General features: G+C 39.0%; 1 protein-coding gene across 8 annotated transcripts in view; it reads left to right on the top strand.

Annotated features, from left to right (window-relative positions):
- The window catches only part of NME7 (NME/NM23 family member 7), a 245,919-nt gene that overhangs the window by 185,148 nt on the left and 37,579 nt on the right, over nucleotides 1-23,192 (top strand). For 6 of the 8 annotated variants that reach the window (XM_015475077.3, XM_015475076.3, XM_059875436.1 and 3 more), the window contains 2 exons: nucleotides 732-839; nucleotides 1,329-22,945. In XM_015475077.3, the coding sequence (XP_015330563.1) occupies nucleotides 732-839; nucleotides 1,329-1,427 (207 nt within the window). In that variant the 3' untranslated portion in view covers nucleotides 1,428-22,945. 8 annotated transcript variants of the gene reach the window in all.

The following is a 23,192-nucleotide window of genomic DNA, read 5'->3' as shown; positions in this document are numbered from 1 at the left end:
AGACAGCACAGGGGGCCTTGGAAGTTATTTTAATATTATTTTAATTCTGCTCAATGGCGTGTACACAGGCATTTGTTTCATTATTCTAAATATTCATGTGGCGTCAATGCCTTTTTTGCATGTACAATATATTTCAAAATTAAAATAGGATTTTAGAAAATCTTTAACTTAGAAAAACAAAGACTATTAAGTATACCACTGATATTCCCATGTCTTCAGTTTTTTTAACCTCATTTCTTTTACCCACAATTGTATGAGTTATTTGTAACTTTTTTCCCCTAAGTGTGAGGTAGCACTAAACTAATACAACTGTTACATTTTAAAAAAAACCTTTTGAAATCAATGCTGTCAGACTACTTCATTTTAAATTAAGTCGTTAGGATCTCTATTGTCTTTATAAAATACAAGTCTCTCACAATAATGAACTGGGTTCATATTTTATGTGATTCCTGTAATCTTCTGATAAGAAGAGATGTAATTGTTGTTGCCTTCAACATAGATTACAGTGGATGTTACATTGGGCCAGGTGAAAGTTTTGTGAGTCAACTGAGAATGTTCATTGCTCAGTTTTCATGCATTCGTGTTGTTTCTAGGAAAAATCATTACCAGTAACATATACATGTATCTCATTAATGAATAATTCAGGTGTTTCATATAGCTGGTGGTTTTTTTTCCTTTTAATTAACACTACATGACTGACTTTAATCTATATGTGAATGTGTTTTTAACAGGAAATTGCCCGACATTTACGCCCTGGAACCCTCCGAGCAATCTTTGGTAAAACTAAGATCCAGAATGCTGTTCACTGTACGGATCTGCCAGAAGATGGTCTATTAGAGGTAAGATGAAGAAGGGTAAATATCCTATTTATATTTCAAGCTCATAAATAATCTCAGTGGTTCTAGTGTAAAAGGAACCTTTTAGTACTCTTGGATTACAATGCTCTTTGGCCATCTGATAACTTCAGACTGCAGCATTAAGACCAAGTTGTAGGATGCTGTTTGAAATAGGTTCTGTAATAAATATGATAAATGTTTTATAGGAAGTATTTTAATCTTAACAGTAACTCTAACAGGCTGACATTATCATGTCAGAGAAGTTAATTAACATCCTCAGATCAAACAAATAATAGAGGACAAAGCTGTATTTTAACTTCTCATTTGTTTAATTAACGTAAGAAACAATGAAAAAAATTACAAGAAGATGAATGAAAATTGTTCTGGTTTGGGGTTAAGAAAATCATTTTACAGCTAAAGGAAAGAGACCTTAAAGAAGAGATTGGTATTTTTAACTTCTTATAGTTTAAAAGGTTTTTTTTTTGTGTCAAGGAGCTAAATGGAATTAAAAGACAAATGATGAATTTAAGTGATTATAGCATGAACGGCAGAAGACTGATTGCTATCCTTAATACATATTTATTTCAGTAAGTGTTATGTTTTATATCAAATCTATCAGTCTTTTTATCTTTGAAGTCATATGTAGAAAAGCCTTCCCAAACATTTTGTTTTTGCTTTCTTACACTGAGATATGCATCTCACCTGGAATTTATTTGCTGAATGATGTGAGGTATGGATCAAGTCAGCTGTCACAACATTGCTTTTTAAATCCTTCTGTTTTTCATTGTTATTTTTCATTTATTGAATACTTTATGCACCTGTGCCTGTTTCTTAACCTTGCATTTTATTCCATTGGTCTGTGCCAGAAGAATACTATTTTTTATTGTTATAGTTTATTCATACTTTTAAAACATTTTCTTGTTTATTCTCTGAAACTTATTCCTCTGAATGAACTTTACATGAGTTTACCAGTTTCTTACCCCATCCTCACAAGATACCAATAGGACCTTGACTGACTTATATGTTTATAAATTAATGTTTATGTTTATAAATTAATATGTTTATAAATTAATCTGGATGTGACAGAAGTATAATAATAGTTCATCAAATGCATATATGATATGCCTCTTTTATATATGGGTCTTAGACATAGTGTATTACATTTATTTCTATTAGTTTTCATTTTAGTTGCTATAAAGAATGACTTTGCTAACTCCATTAAGACTGTTATAATTTGGGATGTTAATCTGCTAAAATCTTATCCAAACTGCACTGTGGAATGAAATGTAGACATACATACTTCTGAAATGTAAAAATGTAACAATTTTATTTTTAATTACCCAAAGTATTAACTATTTATTCTATACTTCACCTATTTTATAAATATTCCTTTTGCCTTCTGATAATTTAGGAACTATAAATTAGGCTTGAATTCAGACTGTTGTTCAGTGAAACTGAAATATTATTAACCATGAATTTTATGCCCATTAAAAAATATCCAAGGTATGCTTGTGATTTTGCTCATACAATTTGAAATAGGTTATTACGGCCTACAGTTTACAAAGCCACTTACTGATTAAAATCTCAAACCAAACTACACAGGAGATCTAATTGCAGATTAATGGCTGTGTGGTTCAGAGAATTAATCAAAAACCAGAGACTGGAGCTCCAATAGCCTCCTTTCACCTTGCTGATAATTCATACTTGATGTGCCCTGGAATAAGTCACTTTTTCTTTCCATTTGTCACTTGTCTTATCAGCAAAATGGAATAAAGAATGCTGATACCATCAGGGGATATTCTGTTAGTTAGCAATTAACTATTTGCAGATTGTAACTTAGCTTTAAGTGGTAAAATATTATTTAAGGGGGAAAAAAAAACCCATGAGGCCCAAAGAATTATCTGCTTATAGGTTTTTAAAGTGAAATTCAAAGTGACACAAAGACAAGCTCCCTGGACAGGACCTTTCCTTTGCACTTAGATCTACTATTCATGAAAGGAATATCCTTTTGATGTAGAATGACCATAAAATGTGTTGCCCAATCCAGAATTCAGCAGATAGGGTGTGAGAACAAAAGGTATAAATAAGAACTGTCATTGGCACACTGGAATCACGGGTGCCCTAGTTATATGGAAAGAAGGAACAACCTACTTCTCCTTTTTCTCATGTGATGTTTACTGAGCTAAATTTATTTGTGTCACGTGTGAGGAGCTCAGAAAATATGGTGTCAATTTATATTTTGTCACCATCCATTATCTTATTTAGTTATTCTTACAGCAAAGAATTATCGAGTGCGTTTTAACTTTCTGACGTTGAAATAGGATTTCAAAATCAAACAAGACATTTTTTTCTGTCCTCATTGAGTTTACAGTAAGTCTTAGAGGTCAAGGATCTTAGCGAGAGTGTAAAAATCTGATGTCATTGAATGCTGCTATTGTGACACAGCCAGTTTTGTGGTTATAGGGAAAAATGACAGCCTCATTTTAGTATGAGACATTGTAAGATGTTATTTTGCTGGTGCCATGCACAGAGACTATTGGTAGTAATTATAAAGATATTAAACTTATGCTTTAAAGAAAACATTAATGGAAAATGTTTAGCTTAACTTGTAATAAAGAAATAGTAGTTTTCTACTAGTGGCAAAGAAGTTTTAAAGTATCAGTGCCCACTTCTGGTAAGGCTACAGTAATACTGATACCCTCATATTGCTGATGACAGCTATGTGGTAGTGGGTATTGAAAGCCATGGGATTTTTTCATATACTTTGTCCCAGAATTCTACTTAGAATCACACCAAAGGGGAGAGATAGCAGCACAACTCCTAAATGGGAAGTTCATTTAAGAAGTATTTGTGGTACATGGAACTCTGCTCACTGTTATGTGACAGCCCAGATGGGAGAGGAGCTTGGGGGAGAATGGATACATGTTTATGTATGGCACAGTCCCTTTGCCATTTGCCTGAAACTATCACAGTATTGTTAATTGGCTATACCCCAATACAAAATTAAAAGTTTAAAGAAATTTTTTTAGAAAGTGATGTGAGGGAACTCTCTGGTTGCCCAGTGTTTAGGACTAGGTTCTTTCACTACTAGGGCCTGGGTTCAATCCCTGGTCAGGGAACTAAGGTCCTGCAACTAGTGTGGCAAATAATAATAATAAAATAAAAAGAAGTATTTTTGGTAATTAAATTGAAAATAGAGTACATATCTAAAGATACATCAATGTTCATCCTCTGATTAAGCTTCCTTAAAGCTTAATCAGTAAAGGTCCATCTGTGTGTTTTCATAGCACTTTCCTTTCCTCTAATACATTAGTGTGGTCAAGAGTCAACATAGATCTGTGCTCTAGGCCCTAGAGTCTAGGGAAAATTATTCAATTCATTGTGCCTAGGATTCCTAGGTACAATGAAAGGAAGATAATAGCAGTATCGGACCTATCAGATAGCATAGTATCTAACACATGTTACTTATTGAACAAATGATAGCAATTATATTATTTCAGCACTTATTTTGCTTATAGATTATTCCCAGTGAGACTTGGTACTTGTAGGGAAGAGATTCTGTCTTGTCTGGCCTAGCGAAACTCTAGTCAGTTTTTAAAGAAAAGATGGAAGACTTTGGTTAAATAAATTATAGTTAATGTACTAATCTCTAACCTTTTTTCTTTAATGTTGATAATGAAGACTCTACAGTAGTGGTTTCTAGCCTTGGTTGTATGTTAGGATCACCTGGGCAGTTTTTAGAGTACTGATGTCAAGACCCAACTTTCAAGATTCTAATTTTTTTAAAAAGTAATTTCAAGCTTAGTATACAAAGTTTTTAAAAAATAAATGTCTGGGATTAAGTTGCCAATATAATTCCCCATTTTTCTGAGTATTTTAGTGTGTATTTTTTAACATAAAGGAATATTTTCCTACATAACCATATCAGTTCAGATCAGTCGTTCAGTCATGTCCAACTCTTTGCTGCCGCATGGACTGCAGGACACCAGGCTTCCCTGTCCATCACCAACTCCTGGAGTCCACCCAAACCCACATCCATCTACTCAATGATGCCATCCAACCATCTCATCCTCTGTTGTCCCCTTCTCCTCCTGCCCTCAATCTTTCCCAGGATCAGGGTCTTTTCAAATGAGTCAGCTCTTCACATCAGGTGGCCAAAGTATTGGAGTTTCAGCTTCAGCATCAGTCCTTCCAATGATAGTCAGGACTGATTTCCTTTAGGATTGACTGGTTTGATCTCCTTGCAGTCCAAGGGACTCTCTTGTTGGAGTCCCTTCTCCAACACCACAGTTCAAAAGCATCAGTTCTTCAGTGCTCAGCTTTCTTTAGAGTCCAACACTCACATCCATACAGGACTACTGGAAAAACGATAGCTTTGATTAGATGGACCTTTGTTGGCAAAGTAATGTCTCTATTTTTTAATATGCTGTCTAGTTTGGTCATAGCTTTTCTTCCAAGGATCAAGCATCTTTTAATTTCATGGCCGTAGTCACCATCTGAAGTGATTTTGGAGCCCCCCAAAATAAAGTCTCTCACTGTTTCCGTTGTTTCCCCATCTATTTGCCATGAAGTGATGGGACTGAATGCCATGATCTTAGTTTTCTGAATGTTGAGTTTTAAGCCAGCTTTTTCACTCTCTTCTTTCACTTTCATCAAGAGGCTCTTTAGTTCTTCTTTGCTTTCTGCCATAAGGGTGGCCTTATCTGCATATCTGAGGTTATTGATATTTTTCCCAGCAGTCTTGATTCCAACTTCTGCTTCATCTGCCCAGCATTTCGCATGATATACTCTGCATATAAGTTAAATAAGCAGGGTAACAATATACAGCCTTGACGAACTCCTTTCCCTATTTGGAACCAGTCTGTTGTTCCATGTCCAGTTCTAACTGTTGGTTCTTGACCTGCGTACAGATTTCTCAGGAGGCAGGTAAGGTGGTCTGGTATTCCCATCTCTTAAAGAATTTTCCACAGTTTGTTGTGATCCACACAGTCAAAGGCTTTGGTGTAATGAATAAAGTAGATGTTTTTCTGAAACTCTCTTGCTTTTTCGATGATCCAGCATATGTTGGCAATTTGATCTCTGGTTCTTGTGCCTTTTCTAAATCCAGCTTGAACATCTGTAAGTTCACGGTTCACATACTGTTGAAGCCTGGCTTGGATAATTTTGAGCATTACTTTGCTAGCATGTGAGATGAGTGCCATTGTGCAATAATTTGGACATTCTTTGGCAATGCCTTTCTTTGGGCTTCCCTTGTGGCTCAGCTGGTAAAGAATCTGCCTGCAATGTGGGAGACGTGGGTTCAATCCCTGGGTTGGGAAGATCCCCTGGAGAAGGGAAAGGCTACCCACTCCAGTATTCCGGCCTAGAGAATTCTATGGACTGTAGAGTCCATGGGGTCACAAAGAGTCGGACATGACTGAGTGACTTTGATTTTCACTTTCTTTGGGATTGGAATGAAAACTGACCTTTTCCAGTCCTGTGGCCACTGCCGAGTTTTCCAGATTTGCTGGCATATTAAGTGCAGCCCTTTCACAGCATCATCTTTTAGGGTTTGAAATAACTCAACTGGAATTCCATTACCTCCACTAGCTTTGTTCATAGTGATGCTTCCTAAGACCCACTTGACTTCACATTCCAGGATGTCTGGCTCTATGTGAGTGATCACACTATCGTGGTTATCTGGGTCATGAAGATCTTTTTTGTATAATTCTTCTGTGTATTCTTGCCACCTCTTCTTAATATCTTCTGCTTCTTATAGGTCCATACCATTTCTCTCCTTTATTGAGCCCATCTTTGCATGAAATATTCCCCTGGTATCTCTATTTTTCTTGAAAAGATTTCTAGTCTTTCCCATTCTGTTGTTTTCCTCTATTTCTTTGCATTGATCACTGAGGAAGGCTTTCTGATGTTTCCTTGCTATTCTTTGGAACTTTGCATTCAAATGGGTATATGTTTCCTCTCCTCCTTTTCTCCAAAATGATGTATCATAACCATATCACAAGCATCTACATTAGGAAATTATTATTGATACATTACTTCTATGGAATCTTCAAACTCTGAGTTTTCCACTCAATAATAAATGGATCCAGTAAATAATAAATGGAAAGTGTTCAGGTCAGAATCTTGCATTGAATTTAGTTTTCTCTTTAGTTTCTTACATTCTAGAAGAGTTCTCAGATTTTCCTTGACTTTTATGACCTTGACACCTTTGACGATAATAAGGACAGATTGCTATTTAATTGATCCATTCATTCCTTTGCTCTTCAGAAACTCTAGATGGCTTCTACCTACAGTCCATACCAGATACTGACATTTTTATTTGATGATATGGCATATATTCTGTATGCAGTGTCATCTGTTGACTCCCTGTCCATGAAAATGCATGATGCCTTTTTGCTCTGTGACTCTTTTTGCTTTGTGTCTCCCCTGCCTTCAGTGTTACTCCTCCTCCTACCCATGTCATTGATGATACAAATACTTCTGAGCATCAGTTTGATTTTCTCCTTGCTTTCTTTATCTCTCTCAAAGCTTTATTGAAAAAGTATATTCCTCTGCCTTTCCTTTACTACTGTAGTCTGTTCCCAGGCCCATCTTTCTCTGATTATCTTCAACATTTTATTGTAAAGTGTATTATAATTGAAATTCTCAAATTTGACTAATAGGGGTATGGTAGAAAATTCAAATATGTTTGAATCTTGAATTCTGTACACCAAAATGATGTATAGAAATGATATTTACATTTTTAACAAAACTGAAACACAGCACTGGGGACACAGCAGTGAATAGGGTAAGTGTAGCTCTTGCCCTCAGGGAGCTTACCTTCTAGGAGACAATAATCATAGTAATTGTTTTATGGAATTGTTTTATAGAATGATTAAAATATGGATCTTTTCTCTTTTTTTTTTTTTCCAAATGTTCTATCTCTTGGTTATATCACTTCTGTAGCTATAAAATGAAAATTTAAGAAATACATTAAATATTTCATTGTATGTATGAATAGTCAATCAACACAAGTCTGAATTTGGTTGTCATTTGGTAGTTATTTCCTCATTGCTCCTTCTAGTACATTCTAGAAGAAAAAGAATCAAGCATTAACCAGAAATAGACATAGGTGGAGGGTGAATAAGATGATTGGACAGGCCTGGAGTTTTTGGCTGTGGTTAGTGTAGGCCTCTGCACACACTAACACTCATAATTTAGCTTTAGTTTCTATCTTGAAGGAAGAGTTACGATTTTTACTAGTATATCGTCCAAGAGGAAACAACTTGTACAAAGACAAGAGCGAATAGCTTTCTCTAAGAGATCTAAAAATAGTTTAGTAAGGCAGGGGCTTTGACCTTGACGTGGAAAATGACAAGAGATAAGGGTTGAAAAATCAACAAGGGGCTTGTAACGTCCTATTAAGACATCTGAACTTTATCCAGAGGGCAACAGAAATCCAAATATATGTTTTACGCAGGGGATTAGCACAATCATTTCTGTGTCATAGGGGCCACTCTGGCTGCAGCATAGAGAGCAAATCAAAGCGGAGTTGGGGAAATCAATCAGGAGGGAGACAGACCCCCAAGGGAGAAGGCTATTAAGATAATTCAGGGACAGATTCTGCTAGCCTGAATGGCCACGACAGTGGAAATAGCCACAAGCAAGAGCTTCAAAAGATTTTTTTTGGGGGTGTGGGGGTTGGGTGCGGAGTGTAGAAGTGACAACCACAGAGACTGGCAGATATGACAGATAACCTGAGGGAATGAAACAAAATTAGCTCCAAGCGAAGATGCTGGTACAGAAACTACCGTCTTTGTGATACCAGCATTTCTGAGACCAAAGTGTTTTTTTGTAAGTTTGATGGCAGAGCCTAACCTGGTCTTATATATGACATCCTACCTGGGTTCGATCCCTGGGTTGGGAAGATCCCCTGGAGAAGGGAACAGCTACCCACTCCAGTATTCTGGCCTGGAGAATTCTATTGACTGTATAGTCCATGGGGTTGCAAAGAGTCGGACACAACTGAGCAACTTTTGTCTTCACTACTTTTTAGGGCTTCCCTGATAGCTCAGTTGGCAAAGAATCCACCTGCAATGCAGGAGACCCTGGGTGGATTCCTGGGTCAGGAAGATCTCTGGAGAAGGGATCTCACTTCACTACCCACTCCAGTATTCTTGGACTTCCCTTGTGTCAGCTGGTAAAGAATCTGCCTGCAGTGTTGGAGACCTGGGTTCGATCCCTGGTTTGGGAAGATCCCCTGGAGAAGGGAAAGGCTACCCACTCCAGTATTCTGGCCTGGAGAATTCCATGGCCTGTATAGTCCATGGGATCACAAAGAGTCAGACATAACTGAGCAACTTTCCCTTTTCCCTTTCCCTCAATATCCATGTGGGTTGTTTCCAGGACCCCTGTGGATGCCAAAATCTGTGGATGATCAAGCCCCTTATATAAAATGTAGTCCACACTTCATACCCCATGTGTGTGGAACCCGCAGGTATAATTTTCATATAACCTACTTAATGTGACTGTTCACACTGCTGCAGAAATGTTACTATGTTAAATTGTCAGGGAGCTTTCTTGACTTGATGTTGTGGGAACTACAATCATCACTTCTGTGTTCCAGGCTTGAAAAAGAGGAAAAGCAAGGGGCAAAAGGTGGAAAATGCCAGCTTAGCCATCACCCTCCTCCCCACCAGCTTTAATATGCTTTTCCAGAAGCCCCACCCAACAACTTCTGCTTAAGATTTGTTTGCTGGAATTTAGTCCCACAGCCACCCCCTTCTTCAAGGGAAGCTGATCAATGTAGTTCTATTATTTGAGAGCATTACTACCTCCAGAAAAATCAAGTTTTGGCCAGAATGCATAAAGGGGAGGGGGTGAAGAGCAGTGTCTGCCATAGGAGGCCAACAGGGTAATAGGGGTATTCAGCCAGGGAACAGGTCTCCAGTAGACTTGGCCCCTGCCCTCCCCTAGTACAGTAGTTCTCAAGCTTCATCTCTGACCAGCAGCATCTCCCTCACTTGAGAACTTAGTGGGACTTAAATTCTCCAGCCCCAGTGTAGACCTGCTGACTCAGAAATTCTGGAGATCAAGCCCAGGAACCTATACTTCAACAGGCCCTCCTGGTGATTCCCCTAAAGGCTGAGACCCACTGCCCTAGTGCAATGGTTCCCAGCTCATGGCGCATCAAAATCACCTGTGGAATTTTTAAAACCACATGCACTAGGAGCTCCATCTTAGAAGGTTCTGGGTAAGTGGGTCTTGGATCCATTTCCTATAAATGCATTTTTCTTATGTTGTAGGTGATTTTGATGTAGTTAATAATTAAATGAACATTTGGAAACCACTGCCCTTCAAACTCTTTGGAAAAAGTTGGTCATGATCCTCCTTTTGAGAGAAACCTAGACCCTGTGGGTAGGTCATCAAAGGGGTTAATTTGCTTTGAAAACTCAGTGAGACTCAGAAATAGGAACAACCTCTGAAATTTGAGGTGATCTATAGCCTTATCTCTGAGCAACTTTACTTTCTTTCACTTAATCTCTGCCCTGGTGGCTCAGACGGTAAAGCGTCTGCCCGCAGTGCGGGAGATCCGGGTTCGATCCCTGGGTTGGGAAGATCCCCTGGAGAAGGAAATGGCAACCCACTCCCGTACTCTTGCCTGGAAAATTCCATGGACTGAGGAGCCTGGTAGGCTATAGTCCATGGGGTCGCAAAGAGTCGGACACGACTGAGCAACTTCACTTTCTTTTCTTTCTATAGCCTTATCTATTTCCCAGGTGACTCAGTGGCAAGGAATCTGCCTGCCAAAGCAGGATATGCAGGTTTGATCCCTGGGTCAGGAAGATCCCCTGGAGAAGGTGATATCAACCCACTCCAGTATTCTTGCCTGGGAAATCCCATGGACAGAGGAGCCTGGTGGGTTACAGTCCAGGGGGTCACAGAGTCGGACACGACTCAGTGACTAAACAGTAACAACATAGCCTCTGTCAATGGATGCAGCTGCAGCCAAGGGTTGTTGTACTTCCACAGAAATCCCAGTCTCTGGGGGAATCTTTGGGTTCTCAGGAAGTGAGGCAGCCATGACCTGATTGAGGACCTGGATTTGGGGGGAAGGCTCAATGTCGAGGCTGCCATAATGCCCTCCCAGGGAGTAACTAGAAGCCTGCATGTGTGTGTATGTGTAAGCACTGATTCATGCTAAGGCTAACAAGGACAGAGGCCTCAGATCGCTCACAGCTGAAAACAGTTCTCCTCAGACCCTTCTCATCTGCACTCACAAATTAGCCTGGGCATGAGGCTCAAGGTGTGCCAGGAACCAAGTCACATCTTGTCCTTCTACCCTGTAGTTGTGTAGGTGCCTGGAGGGCCCTGATCTCTCATAGGCTTTTGTCTCTAGATCCTGCCTAGCATAGCATACTGCACACTTGCAGCCAACGTCTATTGAGTCAACACAGCCAGGATGTGGGGGAATGTATCATGAATGGGGTCAGTGCACCTCCATCCCTCTTTCTGTCTTCACATGGTTGAAAAGGCACAGCCTGATGAGGGTGAGCCCCACTGTCAAGGCCACATCCCACTATTCCCTCCACTTACCAATTGTCAGAAAAGTCTACTGCTGCCAGCATCCTTTATTGCTGACTATGTATATAGGTCAAACCAGAAATATGTGTGTGTGGAGAGCTGATAGTTTGCATCGAGTTTTCTTCCTTCTCAAACATAATACTTAATAAGTTTCTACATTAAGATCTTAAAAAATTCTGAAACCATAAGAAGCATTAGGCTATCAAATTGTAATTTTTTATGGTCTAGTTATTATTTCATCAGAATTGGTTATTTTCTCTGATAAAAGAATCTATAAGGAACAAGTTCAGGTTCCCTCTGTATCCTGCCGCATGTAGAGCTCATGTTCCTTGCTGGGTGACTTTGATTACTTTCACCTCAGTTTCACACTCTCTCAGGGATCAGCGATCTCTAGTATTTCCCTCATTTAGCTTAGGTGGGACTTTAATTTTCTATTCAAGACAGTAGTGGAATGCTGGCATAATTTATCATAAACGGTCACAATACCTGTTTACATCATGTAAATCTCTATAGACATTAATACTATAATAACTATGCAGTTGTTCTAATGACTGAAATGACATTACATAAAGGGAGTTCACAGGTCCCTAGGTCCTTCAGTCACTCAATTACAGCTTCAGCTCCAACTTTCTTAGATCAACTGTTTTCTCACCCTGAGAAGTAACAAGCCTGATCACTTACCGTCTATATTTAGTATCATTTATCCTACCTTGGGGCTTCTCTGGTGGCTCAGATGGTAAAGAATCTGTGTGCAATGCAGTGCAAGAAGACTCAGTTCAATCCCTGGGTCGTGAAGATCCCCTGGGAAAGGGAATGGCTACCCACTACAGTATTCTTGCCTGGGAAATCCTGTGGACAGAGGAGCCTGGCGGGCCATACTCTATGGGATTGCAAGAGTTGGACACAACTGAGCAACTAACCGCCCCGCCAACATCCCATTTTGAATAGGCACTTATAAAAACATCCACTGTAGACTCTAGGAAATAAATCTCAATTCTTTTTGTAAAGATTGATTAGCCAATAACCATGGCAAATCCATACAAAATAGATGAAGAATTATTGGACTAAAAAAATGACCTTAGAGGGGCATTTAAAAACCTCCAGATATTTTGTCTCAGCACTTTCTCATCTTCCCTACCTAGTTGGAAAGTTCAGTCAACTCTGATAAAGTCTGCAACCTTTATCAGCAGCAGAATCCACTGGAGGCCTTTTTAAACACAGAGATGACTGGTCTCCTCTCCAGAGCTTCTGATTCAGTAGGTTTGCACTTCTAAAGAGTTTCCAGTTAACCCTGATGCCATCATGCCATCTCATGCCCACACTTTGAGAACCACTGCCCTAGGCCAAATGACTGCATGCTCTTACTCTAAGTCAAGTTGTTGTCTTGGTTAATTCTTCTCAGACATGGGATTTTATAGACTTAGGGACATTTGCAAAAGTAAACCAAGCAATGAATAGCAACAAAGCCTGAATTGAGGATAGGTCTAACAATCAACTTTAAATATTCACCAAATGAAGATTTTTTTTTAAAAATTGTTTTTCATCATCACCATCATTTTGTTTTGAAAGGATATTTAATTGCCAACAACATTAAGTCACAGAATAATGGCCTGTCTCTTCAGTTGGATAAATTTAGCTTTCCTCAAAGGGCTTCCCAGGTGGTGCCAGTGGTGAAGAACAAACCTGCCAATGCAGGAGATGTAAGAGATGTGTGTTCGATCCCTGGGCCGAGAAGATTCCCTGGAGGAGTGCACAGCAACCCGCTCCAGTGTTCTTGCCTGGAGAATCCAGTAGACAGAGGAGCCTCACAGGCTATAGTCCATGGGGTCACAAAGAGTCGAACATGGCTGAAGTGACTTATCACAGCACAGCACAGCTTTTCTCAGAACTCCCTTTATTGTTATGACATACCAAGGGCACAGTGGTGGAAGCAGTCTGCTACAGGTACAGGCAAAATGTGGTTGCATTTTCTGTAGATACAGAAACAAAGAACAAAAAGCCTTTCTAATTGGATGGAAAGGTTTAGTCTTTTTTTATTTTTAAATTTTTATTGGAGTATAGTTGATTTACAATGTTGTGTGAGATTCAAGTGTACAGCAAAGTGTATCAGTTATACATATATCCATTCTTTTTTAGATTCTTTTCCCTTATAGGCCATTACAGAGTATTGAGTACAGTTTTCTGTGCTATACAGTAGGTTCTATTAGTTATGTAATTTATACAGTAGTATATATATGTCAATCCCAATCTCCCAATTTATCCCTCCCCACCCTTACCTCTTGGTGACCGTAAAGTTGTTTTCTATATCTGTATATCTATTTCTGTTTTGTGGATAAGTTCATCTGTTCCCTTTTTTTTGTTTGTCTTAAAGATTTCACATAAAAGTGATATCATACAATGTTTGACTTTCTCTGTCTCACTTCTCTCCACTCACAATACTTAGGCTCAAGTGTGATGATATAGATGTGGACGTAAAAATAACTATCATTTCCATATTTCGGGGGTGGCAGCTTGCTGATATGACACAAAGTGGCTACTTAGTCTCTAGAAAGCTGGAAGCAGTCAAAGGTTTTTAAATAGGGCAATGACCTGGCAAAGTAGGTCAAACTTTAACCAGGCAGCAGAGTTTACATGAATAGATAATATATAAAATCACTGCAGATGGTGACTGCAGCCATGAAATTAAAAGACGCTTACTCCTTGGAAGAAAAGTTATGGCTAACCTAGATAGCATATTGAAAAGCAGAGACATTATTTTGCCAACAAACGTCCATCTAGTCAGGGCTGTGGTTTTTCCTGTGGTCATGTATGGATGTGAGAGTTGGACTGTGAAGAAGGCTGAGCGCCGAAGAATTGATGCTTTTGAACTGTGGTGTTGGAGAAGACTCTTGAGAGTCCCTTGGACTGCAAGGAGATCCAATCAGTCCATTCTGAAGGAGATCAGCCCTGGGATTTCTTTGGAAGGAAGGATGCTAAAGCTGAAACTCCAATACTTTGGGCACCTCATGCGAGAGCTGACTCATTGGAAAAGACTCTGATGCTGGGAGGGATTGGGGGCAGGAGGAGAAGGGGACAACAGAGGATGAGATGGCTGGATGGCATCACTGACTCGATGGACGTGAGTCTGAGTGAACTGGGGAGTTGGTGATGGACAGGGAGGCCTGGCGTGCTGCGATTCATGGGGTGGCAAAGAGTCAGACATGACTGAGCGACTGAACTGAACTGAACTGAATAGGAGTAATAGAAACGCATACTTTAAGCATCTAGTAAGAAGTCTTAAGGACTTAGCAGTCTAAAATATTTGTTTGTTTAACTGAAGTATAGTTGATTTACAATGTTGTGTTAGTTTCAGATGTATAGCACAGTAATTGTTAAACACACACACACACATCAGTTCAGTTCAATTGCTCAGTTGTGTCCAACTCTTTGTGACCCCATGGACTGCAGCAGGCTAGGCTTCCCTGTCCATCACCAACTTCTGGAGATTGCTCAAACTCATGTCCATTGAGTCAGTGATGCCATCCAACCATCTCATCCTCTGTCGTTCCCTTCTCTTCCTGCCTTCAATCTTTCCCAGTATCAGGGTCTTTTCTAATGATCTATTCTTTAAATTCCACTGCTCTGCCACTTACTAGCTGTTTAATCAAGTTGCTTAAAATCTTGTGCGTCAGTCTCCTCACCTTTAAGATGAACATAATGACACATCTCCAAGGGTAGTTATAAGAAATAAATTAGTTAATATACATAAATCAATAAGATAGGAAATATTCAATAAAGATAACAATAGTTGTTATTATATGTATCATTATTATAATAATCTTTACCATTACATTTGACTATTGGAAAATAAATATATCAGAGTCAATGGGAAAGCTATAAATTTTATGTTGTGCCCATTAAGTGTCAGGCCTGTTAGGCTCTTTCACAAATAATATCCCCAGTTAAATTAAAGCTCTAAGTATAGTTTCACTATCAGAAACCACTTAATTCTATTTTCACCAAATACAAAGCATATACATACCTGGTTTTAAATATGTTTTTAAATATTAATAAGAGAAGCCTTTATTTTTTAGTGTAGCCCTTTATGACTGAGTTCAGTTCAGTTCAGTTCAGTCACTCAGTCGTGTCCAACTCTTTGTGACCCCATGAATCGCAGCATGCCAGGCCTCCCTGTCTATCACCAACTCCCGCAGTTCACTCAGACTCACGTCCATCGAGTCAGTGATGCCATCCAGCTATCTCATCCTCTGTCGTCCCCTTCTCTTCCTGCCCCCAATCCCTCCCAGCATCAAGAGTCTTTTCCAATGAGTCAGCTCTTCGCATGAGGTGCCCAAAGTATTGGAGTTTCAGCTTTAGCATCCTTCCTTCCAAAGAACACCCAGGACTGATCTCATTTAGAATGGACTGGTTGGATCTCCTTGTAGTCCAAGGGACTCTCAAGAGTCTTCTCCAACACCACAGTTCAAAAGCATCGATTCTTTGGCGCTCAGCTTTCTTCACAGTACAACTCTCACATCCATACATGACCACTGGAAAAACCATAGCCTTGACTAGACGGAACTTTGTTGGCAAAGTAATGTCTCTGCTTTTGAATATGCTATCTAGGTTGGTCATAACTTTCCTTCCAAGGAGTAAGCGCCTTTTAATTTCATGGCTGCAGTCACCATCTGCAGTGATTTTGGAGCCCAAAAAAATAAAGTCTGAGTATCAGATTATATTCCTTTGCAGGCAATCCAAGTCAGTGCCTAAGTGCTAGCTAACCTCAGTGCCATAGCAACTAAACCTGGTCCTCTTGGTTTTTTGTTTTCCAGCTTCTTGTCTAATTGTATAAACTCTGTTTTCTATCACTAGCAGTAAGATGAAACTCATGGATGATTCTTTTTTCAGCTGAGGTTTGAGAGGCCAAAGCTAGATGAGCTAATAGTGAGGGAGTAAAAATACACATTTTATCTAGACAAACAAAACTTTAGCCTGCCAATTCTTTATTAAAAACAAGTAAAACAAAAAGTCCCTTCCGTTCCCACTGAGTGGTGCTTGTCTCTAGTTTGTAGCGCTTCACCACGATGATCTTCACTTATGTTGGCAAAGTGGGTATGGTCAATTCTTGGTCACTTACCAGAATGGAGAAGTGAAGAGGTTGGCAAGGGCACTTGTAATGCAGAGAGAGACCAGCAACCATTTGCCCACTAAGTGCAACCCAACCTGTTCACCAAATGACATTTTTCTTTTTAGGTGATAAGTATCCAAGTGGAATGAATTGTTCTCTTGCTCTTAAGTTTGTTTTTCTTAGCCATTTTCTTATAAAGTACAAAAAATACTTGTGGGCTTAAAATAAATAGTTTATGATCAAATGAAGGTGATTAAGAATTATGAAGGGACCCAAAGTCACAAACTAGAAGTTAAAAGATGGACTCATCCCAGAATTATATACTCTAGATTTGATGAGGTTATATTATCATCACGTATAATCCTCTAGTGATAGAAATGTGGAATTAAAATGTGGAACTAAACTAATATTTAGCCTCTCTGAGTTAAATATTACTAAAAACTAATAAACAGATATGCTCACTGGTGCTCTTATTTCAGTAATGCTAAAGTAAAAAACAAAACAACAAAAAACCTTCCAGAATAGCATCAGAACTGCATTGGGATGGTGTCTGCTATGTGTATAGTCATCCTGTAAAGAAAAAAGGTACCAAACCCAGCACTCATGGGGGTTCATGGCTCTGATCCTGATCTCAAGGGAGGCAGACAAAGCACCCTTTTTAAACTGGGGATGCTTATGGCTCTTCACTGCTATTGCTATTGCTAAGTCACTTTAGTCATGTCTGACTCTGTGCGACCCCATGGACGGCAGCCCACCAGGCTCCGCCGTCCCTGGGATTCTCCAGGCAAGAACACTGGAGTGGGGTGCCATTTCCTTCTCCAGTGCATGAAAGTGAAAAGTGAAAGTGAAGTCGCTAAGTCGTGTCCGACTCTCTTCACTAGCACACCTGATATTGCATTCACATTAGTACCTCCAAAGGCTACCTGCTTGCCTCATTTCCCTGACTCTGAAAGAATGAGGAGGAAGGTGTAACCATCCATTCATTGCCCTTTGCTCTCTGCAGTTTGACCCTGACCTCTTGTCTTTGGTCTACACGATCCTTCATTTTTTTAGCCAATGACTAAGCATGGTCTGAGTTAATAAGTAACTCTCAGTTGACTAATTGAAGGTCCTTAGAGAGTGCCTAGAAAGGAGCCTAAAACATTGTTGACCTAATCAAATTGATCTTCTTTTTCATTCATAAAATATTACTACTACTCCCAGTTTAGTGTCAGAGTAAAAGTTGCTAAACCCACTACTGTTCTTTACCCATTATATAGTTATGGACATTTTTATTTTAATAAGAGAGGAAACAGAAATAATCTAACCGAAGGAAAATTTTAGGCCTAAATGTTTTCCAGAACAAGTACATTGAGATTTTGCAGGTGACAGAAAGCTTCTAAAGAAACTTGACAAGACTTTAATCTTCAATCAAATACCTTCCCTATCACATAGACACTAATTTCGTGTAAGTTTTCCTGTGATAATTCTGCAATTTTCTGTGAAAGTGATAATGGGAGTTATTTTCTCTTCTTTAACCTGAACATTCCTTTACCCACAAAGGTAGCAACTAGACAGTGTCTTGAAAGTATCTTGTCCACAGCAAAGTCACACAGTCTTTTCTTAATGCATGTATAGATGAAATCCAAACCACTATAGTTACTTTAAAAAAATAAATCTTACCTTGGACAAATCTTGATGTCATATATTATAGTTAAGAACTCAGTACAGTCATGTATGTGACTCATTTTAAAAGATAGCTGTGTTATGAAATTTATTTGGATCAACTCCTTTGTGTCATTTGCTGATTACTTTTGCATTTGTATGTATTTGGGTGGCAGCAGTATTAACTAGCTTTAGGGAGTACTTACCACGTGCCAAGCGTTGTTCTAAGTGTGTTACATGCTTTAACTTATGTATCTCTCAATGAAGTTACTATTATTCCCTCATTTGCGGATGAGTAACTGAAGCACAGGAGGGTTAAGCAACTTTCCCAAAGTTGTACAGCTAGAACACAGCAGAATGGAAGTTGAATCCAGGCAGTCTGGGTACAGAATTTACACTTTCTGCCTTCACCGCCATTGTATTATAATCTTAAATGTAGCAAGTATTACTTCTATAGAGTTCTCAATAGGATAGTGGGTAAGAGCAGAAAATTAAGCTGGGAAGAAAATATTTGGCCTCCGTCAATAATTAGGATGATTGGACATTTACTTATGTTTTATCTTGATAATTTTATTCATAAAGTTGTCCCCCTCAGTTTTAGATGAAAAGTATAAAATTACTTATTCCTCAAATAAATAGCACAACCAGTAAGCTACTTACATTGTCAGCAGGGCTTTGGCAGAAGTCTTGGTAAATTCACATGTGATTGTTGCTGCGCATGTTTGTTTTTGCTTAATTTCTACAGAATGCCTGTGTAGGTGCCCTCCCAGCATTGCATCGTCCAAATTTCTATCTCATAACATGGATATACATTAGGAAGTCTGCCTTAGAAAATATGGCCAATTGTTTGAAAAACCACCAATTTATTATTTGAGACAAATGTGCAGCATTGGGGTTTTTTTTTTTTTTTTTTCTCTCAATAATACTAAGTACTGTCTCCTCTCTCTGCTTTCTTCTTCCCTCTTCTCCCTGTCTCAGCCATACTCTCCCATTTCACCCCACTTTAGTTCATATCGCTCATATTTTGCACTGTGTGTCCACAACTGTGCTGGATGCGTTTTGTTTCTAAGGGTTTTAAATGTTTTCTTCCTACATAATTCAGTCTCTTATTTTTTTTTTTTAATTCAGCAAACATGACGGCTTCCATCTTTTTTGTAAGCACCCTCTTGTTTGGTGGTTTTCAGTCTTTTTTTTTTTTGGCATTACAAAATGCTCCTGGAATTTTGTACACAAAACTTAATCTATTCCATTGGTGATATAGCTCTCATTCTCGCAATTTGAATGGAGTGTGTGGCAGGGTGGGAGGTGGGGGTGGCTGGAATGAGGCTGAGAGAGGAAATCAGCAGATCAATTCTCAGCAGGGATGCAGGGCTTAAAAGATAGTCCTTCCGTGGAATCTTCTGATAATGCACCTGTCCCTTGCCTCCACCCCTCATTGTGCTGCAATAACTGACTAATGACAGCCAATAAATGAACCTGGCATAAGAGAGGAGTTCCAGAGTCAGTGAAATGAAGATGTGTGAATTGGCCATCTCATTGGATCCTTCCCCATCACAGTCTACGTTATGCTTATGGTCTATTGTGTCATGAATGGTCATCCTCCCAGTGATAACTACTGGTCCCTTTTGGTATCAACTGTGGAATTTCATAATCTGCTGGGTAAATGAGTAACCCAGGTTTAAAACAGCAAAAATAATTTGTTTGGAATATCAGTGTACATAACTCTCTGTGCAAACTTCTCCTGTTTTACTGTTGCACATTAACTTTTTTGTTACTGTACAATTACCACCCAAGAACAGAAATCTGCTGCTTACTATTCATGGGACAGTAAGAACTGTAAAACATTATACAGCAGTAGCCTGGTATTGAACCTTTTGATGAAGGCATCATAATGATACATTTTCTGAATATTACCTTCAAACTATCTTAATAAAGAATCTGTTGTTCTCCTGGTTATTTCTGTGATAGACACCCATACTGATGCTGATAGCTTAGACTAATTTTTCTGTGATCAAATAATTTTGTTATGTGTCTTTTGTGTTAACAGCCTTTGTTGATGATTATACATTATAGAAGGAGAAGGACATGGCAACCCACTCCAGTATTCTTGCCTGGAGAATCCCCATGGAGAAAGGAGCCCAATGGGCTACAGTCCATGGGGTTGCAAAGAGTCAGACATGACTGAGCGACTATGCACAGCACATACACTGTAGATGTTCTGTTTATTTGTTAGTATTCCAATTTGTCCTCTCAATGGAGGAATATTATTTATGGGTACTCTTGACTCGTCTTCTATTGTTAATTTTTGTTCTTCAACAGTTCAAATGAACATACAAGTATTGAAGACCTATTTGTATTGTTCACTGTTCCAAACACGGGTGCAGAGGGTTGAGCGGCTTCAGACACGGTCCCTACACTCAAAAAATTTAATGTCCTTCAGGAAAGACTGTAATTTAATATCAGGAAGTAAATGCTAGGATGCTGATTTTTACCAGGTGTCATGAAAGCCCCTGTGAGAAGCCTATTTCCCAGCAGATGAGTCAGGGGAGGCCCCTGGAAGATAAAAGCTTTGATCCAAGTATTGGAGGATATGTTAGAAAGAAAAAATGAGGATGGCATCCTAGGAAGGGAAATGATGTGTATGCTGGGAAACCATACTGATTGTGATATATTAGAATTTTAAATAGTATTAGAAAATGGCAGGTGAGCTTGGAAAGGTATCTAAGGATCAAATCAAATAATTATTTTATGCTGTATTTAGGTGTTGAAATTTATTCATAGGGATAGTCTATGGACTGACTGCCTAGGATTGTTTGTGAATTATTTTCACATTATTTGTAAAAAATGTTGTGAATTATTCATTTTCTTGAAAAAAGTATCCAAAGCTTTTATTAGATATCAGTGTATTCCATAATCCAAAAATTAAGAATATTTGTACTGAAAGCATGCAAATATTCATGTGTATGCCACCAGGACATGCAAGGACATACTGTTCATTAATTAGAATAAGTATCACCATATCTGTATTTTACATCATAAGAAATTTGATGAACAAAACCTTACCAGTTCAAAGCTTAGAGTTGCCAGGAAGACTCCTACTTATAGCCTGAGCAAAACCATACATTCATTCATTAAATAAATATCTAATTGAAACATATTCTTGAATCATTTGTCCTGGCATCATGAAAACTTTTTCACCCTTCTCCAATGAGAGTGTCAGGTCTTGGTAACAATTATTTGTTAAGTGGCCCTATGATGCTGTGGTTGGCTCTGAGGAGACAGTGGGACCAAAACACACACTGTCCCTTTTCAGAGCTCAGAGGCTAATGAGGACAGCAAGCGTTAATCAGATAATCACGAAAGAGATGAACAGGCTCATACAGTTATCAGTGCTGTGCAGTGAAAGAAAAGATGAGAAATAGTAGGGGAACCTGATGTAGAAGGGGGTTAGGGAAGGTTTTCTGGAGGAAATGATATTTGAACTGAGAACTGTGGAAATGAGTTAAGTGTCAGCTGGGGAAGAAAGTAAGAGACTCCAGACTCTAAGTCTCTGATGCAGGAAAGTGCTTGGGCTGTTTTAGGAGACGAAAAAAGGAATATAAAGTACAGTGGGGAGAATAGCATGAGATGACCCTGGAGAAACAGAGGTTGGAACATGCAGGGCCCAGTGGGCTCTCTTATTGTGATAAAGAACATGGGTCTTTATCTGAAGAACAATGAAAGGGAAAGTGGGCACTGACATGATCAAATCTGTATGTTTTAAGAAAGTTCCTGGCTGCTGTGTAGAAAATAAACTGAAGGGGAACAAATTGGGGAAAACTTATTAAATAATATACAAGTATCATAATTGATAATACATTGATACCATATACTTTACTGTAACTTATTGGGTTGTTGTAAATTTGCTTTAGTTTCTCCATGTGGAAACTGATGAGGACGAACCGGTGGTTCTCTAAGTTCAGACTTCCCCACAGATGAGTTGAGAAATTGATCCTCAGAGGCCTCAGAGCAGTTCCTTCGATTCTGAATGGCTTCCTGCTGTGACTTCAGTGTGTCACACAAGAATTAGCCTTTTATATATGTGCTGTAAGGTGACAAAGATCGAAAGTCCCGCTGTAAACCCTTTCTGTGCACTGACATTTCACAGATTTTGAGGAAGTCAAATTCCAGTCTAACCCCCTTGTTTTTACCAATGAGAAGTGTGTAGCCTGAAGAAGGAAGTGACTATATACACTGAGATTCCATAGTAGTTTAGTCGCTAACTCATGTCTGACTCTTGCAACCCCACAGACTGTAGTCTGCCAGGCTCCTCTGTCCATGGGATTCTCCAGGCAAGAATACTGGAGTGGGTTGCCATTTCCTTCCTCAGAGAATCTTCCCAACCCAGGACTCGAACCCAGGTCTCCTGCATTGCAGGCAGATTCTTTACTGACTGAGCTACAAGGGAAGGTTGAGATTCCATAGCTCAGTGCATATAGAACATTAGTCTCCTAACCAGTAATGCTAGGTTTTTCTAATATACATACTGTCTTTATATTCTTTGTGATTAGGTCATTGGTTATTATAATGATCAAGATTGCAGGTGCTTTTTTTTCTTTCCTTAGTTATGAACAGAAATGCATTTCATGTTTTTTCAATGACTGGTAAAAATTTATTTCTCTAAGATCTCAAACATCATTTTACTAAAACTTGAAGCTTGCTTTGACTTCCCAGGAGAGCAGACTTCTTACTTTATTCTGACTAGGCCGAAAATATTGCAAGACCAGCATTTCTAAGTCAGTCCAAAGTCTGTAAGCATACAGAAGTGATGAGTAGAAAGAGAAATTAGCTGAGCTTTCAGGAAGCTTTTTACTTGATTTGAACTTGCGTTCAAAGGTAAATCAAACGTTTAAAGTTGAACATGAATCTGAGACAGGCTGAGGAGTATAGTGCTTCTGAGCACAGCCTCTGGAGTTGGGTGATCTGAATTCAAATCCCCAACTTCTTCACCTACCAACTTTGTGACTTAGGAAAAAATTACTTTTTTCAGGCTCATTTTCCCC

The sequence above is a fragment of the Bos taurus genome, chromosome 16 (assembly GCF_002263795.3).
Source record: "Bos taurus isolate L1 Dominette 01449 registration number 42190680 breed Hereford chromosome 16, ARS-UCD2.0, whole genome shotgun sequence".
In the NCBI taxonomy this organism is placed as follows: domain Eukaryota; kingdom Metazoa; phylum Chordata; class Mammalia; order Artiodactyla; family Bovidae; genus Bos; species Bos taurus.
Note: the sequence above shows the minus strand (reverse complement) of the source record. Positions and strands in the feature narration are given on the sequence as shown.